The sequence below is a fragment of the Lemur catta genome, chromosome 19 (assembly GCF_020740605.2).
Source record: "Lemur catta isolate mLemCat1 chromosome 19, mLemCat1.pri, whole genome shotgun sequence".
Lineage (NCBI taxonomy): Eukaryota > Metazoa > Chordata > Mammalia > Primates > Lemuridae > Lemur > Lemur catta.
In genome coordinates, this window is record NC_059146.1 from 24,110,501 (window position 1) to 24,124,817 (window position 14,317).

General features: G+C 51.4%; 1 protein-coding gene across 1 annotated transcript; it reads left to right on the plus strand.

Moving 5' to 3' along the window:
• The first annotated feature begins 8,743 nt into the window (after positions 1-8,743).
• Positions 8,744-14,152, plus strand: CA11 (carbonic anhydrase 11). Its single transcript, XM_045531250.1, has 9 exons — positions 8,744-9,381; positions 9,472-9,546; positions 10,273-10,415; positions 11,910-12,095; positions 12,310-12,405; positions 12,576-12,648; positions 12,742-12,896; positions 13,153-13,318; positions 14,030-14,152. Exons 1-9 carry the CDS (start codon positions 9,315-9,317, stop codon positions 14,053-14,055), a joined length of 987 nt encoding a protein of 328 aa, XP_045387206.1. The 5' UTR covers positions 8,744-9,314; the 3' UTR covers positions 14,056-14,152.
• The last annotated feature ends 165 nt before the right edge of the window (positions 14,153-14,317 follow it).

The following is a 14,317-nucleotide window of genomic DNA, read 5'->3' on the forward strand; positions in this document are numbered from 1 at the left end:
GCGTGGGCTATGATGTCATGGGATACTAGGCAGAGAGAAAGGTATCCTCCAGCAAACATTCTGGGTTTGCTCCCTATGAGACTGAAAAAGGAAGGAAATCACATGGGTGCAGGGGGAGCATTTGACCCCCAAGCCACCAATAAAATCTTATATTCATGTATGGAGGAACTTGCCTTTAGCCTCCAGCTGAGCCCAGGGTGGGGACATCCCTGAAGCAGGAGTCTTTAAGGGATTTTTTAAGAAGAGTTCCCTGTTCGAGCAAAACTATATTCCTTGTCTTTGCTCTTTTCATGCTCTCTTGAAGGCAATTCCATTGGCCATTCACCTTCCTCTTACTCCACCTTCATGTCCAATCCATCAGCAAATCCCATCCACTCCTACAAAATGTGTCCATAATTCAACCATTTTTACCAACTCCATTGCTACCAACTTGGTCCAAGCCACCACTGCTGCTTACCTAGATCATTACAATTGTCTCCATACTGGTCTCGCCACTACGCCCTTAGAGTCTTCTTCACGCAGAAGCCAGGATAGTCGCTTTAAAACCTTAGGCAGATCATGTTACTACTATACTCAAAACTCTGGACTGGCTTCCATCTCTCTCAAAATAAAATCCCAAACTCCTTGCCCTGCCCTAAAAGGCCCTACATGATCTACCTCCCCCCCCACATCACTGATTATACCTCCTACAACTCTTCCTCATGCATGCCACTGCAGCCATCCTGGCCTCCCTCTTCCTTAAAAAAACGAGCACACTCTGCCCCAGGGTCTGTGCACTTGCTCTTCTCTCTTCCTGGGACACACTTCCTCATTTAACAGTAAGCTGGTTTCCATATGTCATTGAGGCTTTCCATTAGGCAGGTTAGGCTGGCTCTGTTGGCTTGACACAATGAAAGTTTATTTCTTGCTCATGTACATGTCTCAAGCAAGCTGGCAAGGGATGGTTTTCCACAGAGTAACTCAAAGACCCACGCTGAGAGAGATTCACAGTCTTGCAGCACCAACCACAACCCAGGGTGTCCTCAATCACTGAGGCAGGGAAAGAGTGAAAGCACTCAATGGTCCCATGCAAGCAATAAAATCTTTGGCCCAGAAATGACTCCTGGCCGTTCCACATACAGCTCATTCATCAGGATTACTCACATGGTTCCACTCAACTGCATGAAGGCAGGGGAAGTAGAATTTCCTCATGCCCAGAAAGAGAGAAGAACTGGCATATTCATTTCCTATTGCTGCCATAACAAATTACCATAAACTCAGCAGCTATAACAACACAAATTTCTCATCTTACAGTTCTACAGATCAAAAGCCCCACATGGGTTTCACCGGGCTAAAATTAAATGTAAACAAGGCTGCATTCCATCTGGAGCCTCTAGGAGAGAACCTGTTTCCTTTCCATTCCCAGGTTCTAGAAGCTACCCACATTCCTTGGCTCATGGCCCCTCCCTCCATCTTCACAGCCAGCAATGAAAGGTTGAGTCCCTTTCACACTTAAAGTTTCTCAGCCTCTTCTTCTAGCCTCTCATCTCTTTCTGACCACAGCTGGGAAAAGTTCTCTGCTTTTGAGGATTCATGTAATTAGACGGAGGCCACCTAGACAATCCAGAATAGCATCTATCCATCTCAAGGTCCTTAACCTTAATCACATCTGCAAAGTACCTCCTGACATGTAAGGTAACATATTCACCAGTTCTGGGGATGAGTCTGGACATCTTTGGGCACCATTATTCTGCCTTCCACAACTGGATATAGGTCACTACTAGAATTTTCCATCATGGGGCTCTGTTCAAATTTCACAACATCAGAGAGAACTTCCCTGACTACCCTAACTAAATAGCACTCCCCTCCAATCCTTCTCAAATCTTTTATCCTACTTTATTTTTATTCTTATTGCCACCTGATATATTAAGTATGTGTCTATTTGTTTACTATTTTTTGTTCCACTAGAACATGAACACCATGTTCATAGGGATTTTGTTTCACTCATGATGTATCCCCTGCATCTAAAAAGGAGACAGACTCATAATAGATACTCCATAAATATTTATTGAAAGAATAAAGCAATGAACGGTCTAACTTGCAGCCCAACTTAAGGAAGTGGTATCTCATGTCATCTGTATTATTAGGATTCACAATATTCCCTAAATAACAGTGGTTTAAACAAGATAAAAGTTTATTTCTCTCTTGTATAAAAGAAGTTTGGAGGCCAGATACATTGGCTCATGCCTGCAATCCCAGCACTTTGGGAAGCTGAGGTGGGAGGATCTCTTAAAGCCAGGAGTTCAAGGTTACCGTGAGCTATGATTGTGCAACTACACTCCAGCCTGGGCAACAGAGTGAGACTCTGTCTCTAAAATAATAATAACTTTCTATCCACGAAACTACAAATAATAATAATAATAAAAAGGAGGAGGAGGAGGGAAGAAAGAAGGAAAGAAAGGAAGAAAGAAAAGAAAGAAAGAAAGAAAGTCTGGAGATAGTCCAGGCACCAGGAACCTAGCAACTTTGTTCTCCACCATCCTTAGAACAGTCCTTAACCTCATGGTCCAAAATGGCAGCTACTGCTCCAGCCATCGCATCTGTATTTATGCAGCAGGATGGAGGAAGGCAAAGAGAAAAGGTCAACAGGCCCACACAGCTGACTTATAAGAATGTTTTCCAAGAGCTAACACACCATCCCTCTATTCTCATCTCATTGACCAGACTTTACTCACATGTTCACACCCAGCTGTAGGAAAGGGCGAGACTGCAGCCTTTAATACTGGGCTGTCTTGGACCCAGCTAAGTAGAGTGTTTTGATATCAAGGTAAGAGAAGAGAAAGGATATTTGGGGAAATTAGTGGACCTTGCATTGCAGCAGGCCCTCAACCAATCAGAGCCCAGAGGGTCCTATGACATCACGAGGTGCTAGGCAGAGCAGCCCTTTGGCATTTCTTGGAAAAGAGACAGAGTGGAAGGAGGTGATGTCTGGCCATGAAATTCCATCCCACCTCTTGCTGCCCTAGTCTCAGATTTGTGTCTGTCTTGTTCGCTGCTGTAAGCCCAGCCCCTAGGACATAATAGGTGCTCAATAAATATTGGTTGAATAACTAGCAGGTCCTATCATTACCCCTGTTATGCAAATGAAGAAATTGAGGCAAGGCGTTCAGGGAGACTTCCCCTTGAGGTGGGGGTGAACATTCAAACTAGGGGTGTTTGGATTAAACATCTTTTCAATGAAGACACTGAGCTCAGAGACACAAGAAGACTTAGCAACGGTCACACACTAAGTAGCTGTCATTGAAACTGAGTTTTCTAGAACAGCACTGTCCAATACAGTAGCCACAAGCCACTTTGGGCTATTTACATTTAAATTCATTAAAATTAAAAATTCAGGCCGGGCGCGGTGGCTCAAGCCTGTAATCCTAGCACTTGGGAGGCCGAGGCGGGCGGATTGTGTGAGCTCAGGAGTTCGAGACCAGCCTGAGCAAGAGTGAGACCCCCCGTCTCTACTAAAAATAGAAAGAAACTATATGGACATCTAAAAATATATATATAGAAAAAATTAGCCGGGCATGGTGGTGCATGCCTGTAGTCCCAGCTACTCGGGAGGCTGAGGCAGAAGGATTGCTTGAGCCCAGGAGTTTGAGGTTGCTGTGAGCTAGGCTGACGCCATGGCACTCTAGCCAGGGCAACAGAGCGAGACTCTGTCTCAAAAAAAAAAAAAAAAAAAAAAAATTAAAAATTCAGCTCCTCGGTTGCATTAGCCACATTTCAAGTGGCTGGTGGCTAGAATATTGGACTGCACAGATACAGAATATTTCCACGCTCACAGAAAGTTCTGTCGGATGGTGCTGCTTCAGAGAGCTCCTTCACCAGCACTGCCCCGCACGGTGGCACGCACCTATAATCCCAGCTACTTGGGAGGCTGAGGCAGGAGAATCGCTTGAGCCCAGGAGTTCGAGACCAACCTGGTCAACATAGCAAGACCCTCAACTCTACAAAACAAAAAAATAATCCCAGCACTGTTATTCCCTGTCCCTCCATTTTCCCACCTGTAAAATGGGGGGTGATGATATTATAATAATAGACAATAATCCACAGGGTGTGTTTTGAGGATTAAGTGAGTTAATCTATGCAATGGGCTTAGAACAGTGCGTAACACAGACTAAGGGCCAGTAGAGTTTGTTATTATTCAAACACCCAGAGCCCCCGGAGAAGAGAACCCAGAAGGCAGAGGATTTTGCTGGGCTCTGGGAGGCAGTGGGAGTTGAGGGCAGGGAAGGAGGGGTGAGGAGGGTGAGAGGGGCTGTGGGAACCACCCATGCCCGGAAAGTCCTGGCCCCACCGCCTCCCACTCCAGGGTTGGGGAGGTAGGAGATGAAAGTGTGGTGCAGAGTGAGTCCCATATGTTCCTTATGACCCAAACTTTGTTCCCAGCGCCCGAGACGAATAGGCGTGAAATCCACATCTGGGACCCACCTCCGGCCTGGCCGTTCCCTCCCCCTCTGGGCACTGGGCCCAGTCTGTCTGTGCACTATAATGGAGGCAGCACAGGTGGCCTCCAGAGCTCAGAAGAGGCCCCTGCCCACCTCGTGTCATTGTCAAATGGCTTCCTAGAAGAGAGGACTCCTGAAGTGTACAGAAGTTTGAGCAGGAATTTGCCCAGCAGAGAAGGAGGAAAGGGAGCCCGAGTTAATGGGAACAGTTTGGGCAAAGGCCCAGAGACTGAAGGGCCTGGTGTGGGGAATAGGTTGGCCAGGGTGTGTGGGGTCTCTAAGGTCAGGCTGAGGACCTGGGATTTTTTCCCAGGGGCACTGGGGGACCATGGGGAGTCTGGGAGCAGGGGAGAGGCAGGCTCAGCTTTGTGCAAGAGGCAAACAGTGTTAAAACAGGCCGACATGGGCAGTCATTGGCATCGAGTTGGCTCAGTTCCCTGGGTGAGCCCAGAGGAGGCCCCGAACCCAGCCTAGAGATCAGGAATCTTCTCTCATAGGTGGGTTTTGAAGGACAGAGGAAGAATTTGGTCATGACAAGAAAGGCTGAGGAGTGGGGACTTTGTCCAGAGGTCTTGGGGAGCCATGGGGGAGGCAGGGTCAACTCTGGGTATAAAAAGAACCCTTTGGGATCTGTGGGGGGTAGATTGCAGAGGGAGGGAGACAAGAGGGGGGAAGGAGGCTGGGAAGGAGGCTCTGGGGAGGACCCAGGTGGGAGAAGATGAGTTCTGAGCTCAGATCGGGATTATGGGGACAAAAAGAGAGTCAGGAAGTTAAATGTCACCTATACCAGGAAGCCTTCGTCTTAAGCCTCATGCAAAAAAACTCTTTTCTCAACCATCTCTGAATGCCACAGTCCCTATATTTTTACTTCACTCACTCACTTTTTCATTCATTCAACATATTCTCTTGAGGTCTCCCAGGAAAATGCTGGCACTGAGGCCTGAGTCAGATCTGGGATTTGCCCCATCTGAGGCGGGGAAGGTGGTAGGACAGGGAGCTGGGTACAATCATGTTTCGTGTGATATGTAACAATGGAGGCAGCACAGGGCTCTATGGGAGCCTAAAAGAGGCACCTGACCAAGGCTGAGAGTTCAGGGAAGACTTCCTGGAGGAGGTGAGGTCCTCCATGGGCATTGCAGAAAATCCAAGTGTCTCCCAGACACACAGGAGCAGGCAGACTCTCTAGGGAGAGACATCAGGGGTATGGTTTCATTCAGTCATGCCCATTTTCTCTGTTGAGGAACCCCATACACCAGGCCCCGTGTGCAGTGAGGCTGGGGACCCAGAGATGGGTCAGGCTTGGACACTCCAGGGAGGACACACAGGGACACAGTCCCTCTCTAATGAGATCTATGCTATAATGGAGGTAGCACGGGGCATTGCAAATGTCCACAGCAGGCACTGACCCAGCCTGGGTGGTGAGGGAGGGCTTCCTGGAGGAGGAGAGCCCTACATGTTAGGCAGAGCCTGCTCTTCCTGCAGTGTCAGTCGGCCTGTCTCTCCCTCGGCATATCTGTAGTTCCTTCATTGTCTCTGCCTCCGACCAGTTCCATGTCTTTCTCATTATTTCTCCCCACCCCTGGGTTAGCTGCCATAAAGAGCTACCACAAATGTGGTGGCTTGTAACAACTGAAATTTATTGTCTCACAGTCCTAGAGGCCAGAAGTTCAAATTCAAGGTGTTGGTAGAGCCATACTCCCTCCCGAGACTCTAGGGGAGCCTCTGTTTTATGCCTCTTCCAGTTTCTGGGGCTCCTGGCATTCCTTGGCTTGTGGCCGCATCACTCCAGTCTCTGCCTCTGTCTTCACATGGCCTTCTCCTCTGTCTCCAATCTCTCTATGACTTCCTTTTATAAGGACACTTGTCATTGGACTTAGGGTCCACCCAGATAATGCAGGATGATCTTATCTCAAGATCCTTAATTACAGCGGTGAAGATCCTTTTGACAGATAAGGTGTCATTCACGGTCTAGGTGGACATATCTTTTTTGGGGGGAGACTCACCATTAAACCCACTATGTTTTGGGTGAGTCACTTTCCTCGCTGAGACTCAGTCTTCTATTTGTAGAATGTGGCTGATACTAACCCCCACCTCATGGGGCATCTTTGAGGGTTGAAATTAAGTCTACATAGTGTGAGGCCAGCCCCAGTACCAGGAAACTCTCTGTCCAGGGCAGCTGCCATTTTGCTGATTTATGTCTTTATCAGAGCTGGGTTTTTCTACTGGTCTTTTCCTGCCAGTTTCCCCACTTCTCAGCACATATGTCTCTATCTTGTTTTCTCTATTTCTCTCTGTTGTGCATTTACACACACACACACCCCATTCCATCATTCCTCAACTGTATACTCTGGGCAAGTCACTTATGCCCTCTGAGACTTGGTTTCCTCATCTGTAAAATGGGATAATAACAACCTCTACATCACAGGGCAGCTGTGAAGATGACATGAACAAGTACATAGAAAGTACTCAGAACCTTGCCTGGTATGTAGGAAGTGCTTTATTACTGTAGCTATTATTATTACTGCTGTTGTTGTCAGTATTTTGTCTCTTTCCTGTCTCCATAGCTCCCTCTGTCTCTCCAAGTGTCTCCCTCCATATATTTCTGTGTTTCTGAAGCAATGTCTCAGTGACCTGTAAGCTTCCCGGGTCTTTAAGGGTCTGTCTCTCTCTCTTCCTATCCCCATCTGGTTTTAAAATAAGTCTCCAAATTCTCTCATACTCCTCCCTTCAAGAAAGGGAGACTGATGTCTTTCCTTTTGAGTGCAGGCTAGACTTGGCGACTCTGAATAAAAGATATATGACTTCTGGAGATTGAGTCTTAAAAGGCTTCAGATGACTGCAGGCCTGGCCCGACAGCTTAAAGCACTCTCATGAGAGATCAGAGCCACCCAATGAAGCCACTCCCAAATTCCTAACCCTCAGACACTGGGAGACAATAAATGTCGATTTTTCGTTTTAAGCCACTGAGTTTTAGACTAATGCCTTGTGCAGCATCAGATAATTAATACATACCTTTCTTTCTTGTGTGCTTTCTCTGTGTCTCTCTCCATTTTTGACTCTCCCTGGATGTCTCTGCCTTTTCCCTTTCCTAGTCTTTAAATGTCCGTTCAAACTCGCTATCCCCGAATGCCTCTGTCTTTCCGATTCCTTTCCAGTCTCTCCCATTATGCTGGTGGGTTTGTTTCTGGGCCTCTCTTCCTCTGTCTGGGTCTCTTTATCTCTGTCCATCTGTTCCTTTCTGTTGAAGTCTTTCTCTGCATGAATGTCTCTATTTATAGATGTGTATGTGTGTGCCTGTCCCCAGGTTTCTCTGTCTCTAGCTCTGTGTGTGCTTCTGTCCCTCCCTCTCTCTCTATTTCTCTCTGCCTGTATTGCTGTATGTGTGTCTCTTTCTCTGTCTGTCTCTTTAATATTTGGTGTTTCTGCCTTTGGATCTCTTTCCCCGCCCCCTTCGGATTGGTAGGTCTCTCTCTGCTCTCTCTGTCTCTGAGTCTCTTTGCTTCTAAGTATGTGTCTCTATGTCTGTCTGTGTGTCTCTGTATCTCTGTCTTTACCTGTATCATTCATTCATTCTCTCGCCCGCCCCGCCCCCTCTTGCCTGGCATCTTGCTCTCGCATCTCTAACCTGTCATCTCCCTCCGCCATGTCTCTCAGCATCTATCTCAGTCTTCCCTTCCCTTCCCAGCCTCCGCAGATGTGGGTCCTCACCTCCAGCTCTCTCGCCTCCATCCTCCCGGGGCCCCCTCCCTACCTCTCTCTCTCCCTCGCCAGGTCTCTGCCTCCCCCTCCCGGCCAGCGGCCCGCACTGCACCCCAGTCTCCCAGGGGATCCCCCAGCCCAGTTAAGGCAGCCCCTGGCGGAACACCGAGGGGAGCCCTGGGCGGGGGCTGCGGGCGCTGCGGCGGCTCCAGCCTGGGTCCCCGCGAGCCAGGGGATCCCGGATCCTCCGAGGCCTGCGGCCCCGAGCACGGAGCCTGCCGAAGACTCTCCCAGCTCCACCTTAAGCGCCCCCCCTCGCCTTTCTGCGGAGGATGGGAACAGCCAGCTCCGGGCCCCAGGTGTCCCGGCCACCCCCGCCCGCGCGGCCCCGGTGCGGCTGGAAGCTGGGGACCAGCCCCCCGCCGGCCCCCCAATCCTGCCCCTAGCGCACTCCCCCCCACCAGGCCGAGGAGTGTGCACTGCTGTGAGATCACCCGTCCCCCCGACAACACAACAAAATTAAATAACACCAGGAGAGAGAAGAGAAGGAGGAGGAGGTGGGAGGAAGGGACGAGGAGAAGAGAGAGACAGAGAAACTGAGAGAAGAGGCAGGAAAGGAGGAGGTGGAGAGAGAGCGCGAAGCTGGAGACCGACAGAGAGGGAGGGCGGGAGGAGGTGAAGAAGGAGAGAGGGGAGAACGAAGAGGCAGGAGCAGGGAAGGGCGAGAGGGAGGAGGAGGAGGAGGAGGAGGTGAGAGATGCAGGATGGAGACCTGGAGTTAGGTGGCTTGGGAGAGCTGAATGAAAAGAGAACGAAGAGGGGAGTGTGGGTTAGAAACCAAGAGGTAGCCCGGGGGGAAGCAGAAGGCAGAGAGAGGAGTAGGAAGATCAGGAGGTAGAGGGAGACTGGAGGGTTCCGGGAAAGGAGGAGAGGAAAAAGGAAAGGCAGAGAGAGGAGTGGGTTTGGAGGGGGGGTCTTAGTCCCCCGCTGCCTCGGCATTTGGGGAACTGGGACTCCCTGCGGGGAGGAGAGGAAGGCTGGAAGTCCTGGAGGGACAGGGTCCCAGGAAGAGGGGACAGAGGAGCTGAGAGAGGGGGACAGAGCTTTAGGAAGGGGTCCCTCGGAGGCCTCCTGGGGATGGGGGCTGCAGCTCGTCTGAGCGCCCCTCGAGCGCTGGTCCTCTGGGCCGCACTGGGGGCGGCAGGTAAGACCTGAGGTTCCGGGCAGGAGCCCCTGAGGGAGGGGGTGAGGGCGGGGGTGCCAAGGAGAAGGATTCAGGCTGCTGTCTTCCCAGCTCACATCGGACCAGCACCTGACCCGGAGGACTGGTGGAGCTACAAGGATAATCTCCAGGGAAACTTCGTGCCAGGTGCAGCCTAGGCGGGGACCCAGGAGTCCGACCCCCAGGCGCCTCCTTTAGACTCAGGAGTCTGGGTCCCCAGCCCCCTCTTCCCCCTAGGACCAAACGTCCCAACCCCCTCCTCCCTCCCTCAGGAGTCGGGCCAGCCTCTGAACCCCAGGGGCTCACCAAGGGACATTATACATGCGCATTTCAAGTAGTGAGTGGGAGTGAGTGGAAGGAAAGAAAGTGTGGGGGTGGAGATTATGTGTGTGTGTGTGTGCAGGGAGAGGCAGGCCCTGGCTCCTGCTGGGAACCAGAGCCTTGGTGGCCAGGTCCCCCACCTCCTCCCGCTCTCCCTTGCAACTCCTCTCCTCAATACGTTCATTATCCCACTGTGGGACAAGGGAGACTGAAGGAACTACAACTCCCATGGGGCTCTGGGGCTGGCAGGCAGTAGATGGGTAGGCTGGCAGCCCTGAGGCCTGCTGGGAGATGTAGTTCTTTCCACAATGCCTTAATTTAAGAGGGGTTGGGTCAAAGAGAGGCTTGGCTATGTAGGAAGTCTTAGGAAACTGTTCCAAGATTCTTCTAGGACTCAGGATTCTGGATCCCAGCACCCTTCTCCCTCAGACCCAGTAATCCAGGTCCCCAGCCCCTCCTCCCTGGGGAGATCCAGGAGTCCAGACCACAGCCCACTCAGCAGATCCCAGCATTGGGATCCAGTCTCTATTTCTGACTTGCCCCTGCCCCCAGGGCCTCCCTTCTGGGGCCTGGTGAACGCAGCCTGGAGTCTGTGTGCCGTGGGGAAGCGGCAGAGCCCTGTGGATGTGGAGCTGAAGAGGGTCCTTTATGACCCCTTTCTGCCCCCATTAAGGCTCAGCACTGGAGGAGAGAAGGTAAGGGGCCTGGAGGGAGGTGTTACTGACTCCACTGGGGCTGGGAATGAGTGGGGTGGAGGATGGGGTGCTGGGTGGGAGGTCAGCCTTGGGGAAGGAGGGGATACCTATTGGGTGGAGAGAAGGCTCCTTACATTCTAAAATGGATCACCTGTTCTTCCGTTCCCAAACATGGCTCCCTAGTATTCCCATCTCTGTAGAAGCAATGAAAACCAGAACATTTCCCATGCCAAGAAGTTTTAAAAGCCTGATAAGCCCTCTCATCCTCCTAACAAACCCCACAGAATAGTACTATTATTACCCTTATTTTATGGATGCAGAAACTGAGGAACAGAGAAGTTAAGTTACTTGCCTGGGGCCACATAGCTAGAGTGCCAGTGTTGCATTTAAACCAGGCAGTGTGGTCCCAGCAGCATGCATGCTGGGACTCACTTTGCAATATTATTTCTTAGAAGAGCTGGTGCCACCCTTCAGCCAAAAGCCTCAGAGCTATTCCCCATCCTCTCCCCTCGCTCACTGACATTTTCAATTCATGTCCTTTCTAGCCTTACTGCTAAATATTTTTCAAATCCTTTCACTTCTCACCCCCTCCACTGCCCCCACTCTCATCCATGCCACCATCATCTCCGATTTGGACAGGTGGCATAGCCTCCTGGCTAGCCTGCCTCTCTGCTTCCTGCAATCCATTCTCCACCCCGCAGCTATAGAGATGTTTAAAGGGCATACCTCCTGCTCCAAGAACTTCTATTAGGTTGAGTAATAATAGCAAACACACTGCACTTACTATGTGTTTGGCACTCTGTCAAATGTGATATATATATATTCAGTTTATGTAAATAAAAATGCAAAACAAGGCCCTGCACCATTGCACCATCTGGCCCCTGTTACCACTTTCTCTTTTGTTCACTGGATTCTGGTCCCACTGGTGTCTTTGCTGTCACTAAAACAGGCCACTTCGGGGCCTTTGCACTTGCTGTTCCCTCTTCCTAGAATATCCTTCTCCCTGTTCTTTTGCAACTAACCCCTACTTATCCTTCAGGTCTCCATTCAAATGTCACCTCCTTCAAGAAGCTTTTCCTGACTCCTCCCCCATCTAAGCTGGGTCCCTTATTGCACTTTCTCAGAGCTCCCAGTTCATCTGGGCATGAATGCAGGATGTAATTAATTAAGCAGTTTCTTATGTGATTCACTATTTATTGTCTGTCTCTCCCACATTAGAACATAAGCTTAATGAGGTCCAGGGTTTTTGTTTATTGCTTTATTTTTGCCATCCGTGGCACATAGTGGCAGCTCAGTCCATATTTCTTAATTAAATGAATTCACCAATATTGGGCACCTATTATTATGAACCAGCACAGAGCCTGGAAAGTGGCTGGTGCTCAAACTATACTGAATGATTAAATGACTGTTGGACTCAGAAAATGCAGGAGTGGGAAATGAAAGGGAAAGATCTTCACTCTGTGTCCCCCCTGACAGCTCACGCCTCTCCCACAGCTCCGGGGAACCCTCTACAACACCGGCCGCCATGTCTCCTTCCTGCCGGCGCCCCGGCCTGTGGTCAATGTGTCTGGGGGTCCCCTCCTTTATAGCCACCGACTCAGCGAACTGCGGCTGCTGTTTGGAGCTCGAGATGGAGCTGGCTCTGAACACCAGATCAACCACCAGGGCTTCTCTGCTGAGGTGGTGTCCACTGACCTATTACCTGAGACCCTCTACCCTGAGTCACCCCCATTCCTCCTACCTCACTCTTTTAATGCCTCACCCCATCCTCCCCCACAGAACTGGCCTCTCACCCTAAGCACTAAATCCTCAACCTGCCTCAGGCCCACAAAGCTAGAGGCATTCTCTCCTCCCCTTCTGCTGGAGGACCCCCACTCTCTGTGCTTCCCCCCAGGTGCAGCTCATTCACTTCAACCAGGAACTCTATGGGAATCTCAGCGCCGCCTCCCGGGGCCCCAATGGCCTGGCCATTCTCAGCCTCTTTGTCAATGTGAGCAGAGGCAAGATCGTGAGGAGGGAGGAGCCCAGGGCCTGGGATGTGGGGGTCTGAGGGAAGAGGTGGGTGGGGGCCGGGGAGGCCCAACTCCTGGGTCCTGGGGGAAGGAGGATTGAAGGCTTGGACTTCTAGGCTCTTGCCAGGACACCTTGCACCCCACACAGGTGGCCGGTAGCTCAAACCCATTCCTCAGTCGCCTCCTTAACCGTGATACCATCACCCGCATCTCCTACAAGAGTAAGTCCCTGGCGTGCTGGAGTGGGGGTGGGAGACACATGAGGGGTGTTCAAGAGGGACACCCCTCTTTACTCTGGCCTGATAATCCCACAGATGATGCCTACTTTCTTCAAGACTTGAGCCTGGAGCTCCTCTTCCCCGAATCCTTCGGCTTCATCACCTATCAGGGTTCTCTCAGCACCCCGCCCTGCTCGGAGACTGTCACCTGGATCCTCATTGACCGGGCCCTCAATATCACCTCCCTCCAGGTGACCTTCTGTCCACACCCCGCTCGCCCCCAGGCCTGGGTATTTCATTCAATGGCCTGCGCATCCTCTTGCCTCGCCTACCCTCCTGTCCTCATAGACTGGGGACTCAAAGAGGCAAGAGGGTCAGACAACCGTCGGGGTGGGGTGGGGCTGAGAAAGGCTCCGCCCACATGCTCTCAAGGGCGGGGTTTCCTGCCTGACATCACTAGGACCATTCACTATTCACTGCCAGTTTCCCACCCTCCTTCCCCGGCAGATGCACTCCTTGAGACTCCTGAGCCAGAATCCTCCATCCCAGATCTTCCAGAGCCTCAGCGGTAATGGCCGGCCCCTGCAGCCCTTGGCCCACAGGGCACTGAGGGGGAACAGGGACCCCCGGCACCCCGAGAGGCGCTGCCGAGGCCCCAACTACCGCCTGCATGGTATGGTCCAGTCTCCACTCCCTCCACGTCTTGGTCTAACCCGCTTATGTGTCTCCCCGTGTCTCAATATAACACAGACCCACCCCGCTTTGCGGCTTCTGTATGGTCTAGCCTTCTCAGCTCCCCCCCTTTCTCCCTGCTCCCTGCGTCTCCACGTGGTACAGTTCACATCCCGCCGAGGACCATTGCGGGTCCATGATTTGTTCTTCCTCTTCACGGCTTTGTAACTTCGTACATAACCCGAACATCCTGGCTGCCTAGTGGTACAATTACCTACTGGTCCGTCCTTCCTATCACTGTGACTCCCCAAATGGTACAGTCTGGAGCCCCTCCTGTTTCTCTGTGGTACGACCCTGTGCTGTTCCACGGTGCGACAGCAGCCCTCTGGCTTACCGAGAATCAACAAAATACGATTCTTTTCCCTCCCTTTCTGCCTCCCTATGGTTCAGCCCACCGATCCAGCATGGTACAGTCCAGGCCTCCCCCGATGAGTACCTTCAAGTAGTTCAGCCTAGTGCTGATTCCGGACATCCCTATTCCACCCTCGATTCCCTCCTCATGGTTCAGCCCAGCGCTGGTCCCGGGTCTGACCGTTTCCGCGGCTTCTCAACCCGGTGCATTCCGATTTCCCCTTCACAGCTCTGCCCAACCCACGCCCCTGCAAGGTCCAGCCTGTCCTAACTCCCGCTACCCGTGTCCTCTGTCTTACAGTGGATGGTGCCCCCCATGGTCGCTGAGACTCCCCATCGAGGATTGCGCCCGCCCGTCCCAAGCCTCCCCGCAAGAGGAGGGGAGTAACCCCCAAACCGAAGCTATTAAAGGGACACAATACTTCCTGTTTCTCAGTGGTCTGATTCCAGGCGCGGTGGGGAAACACTTGGGTATTAAAGAACATCATTCGTCTTCCAGAAACCAATCCTCCCCCCCTTTCTAAGCTTCCACTACTCCGAGTTTTTGACTTTCTGCTTCCCAAAACAATCATTTGGACAGCGGCCCCTT

Excerpts from the sequence above, each read along its gene's own strand:
- CA11 (XM_045531250.1), top strand. The coding sequence starts at position 9,315 with ATGGGGGCTGCAGCTCGTCTGAGCGCCCCTCGAGCGCTGGTCCTCTGG. Across the intron at positions 12,406-12,575 it reads TTCTCAGCCTCTTTGTCAAT|GTGGCCGGTAGCTCAAACCC; the intron begins GTGAGCAGAGGC and ends CACCCCACACAG. Across the intron at positions 12,649-12,741 it reads CACCCGCATCTCCTACAAGA|ATGATGCCTACTTTCTTCAA; the intron begins GTAAGTCCCTGG and ends ATAATCCCACAG.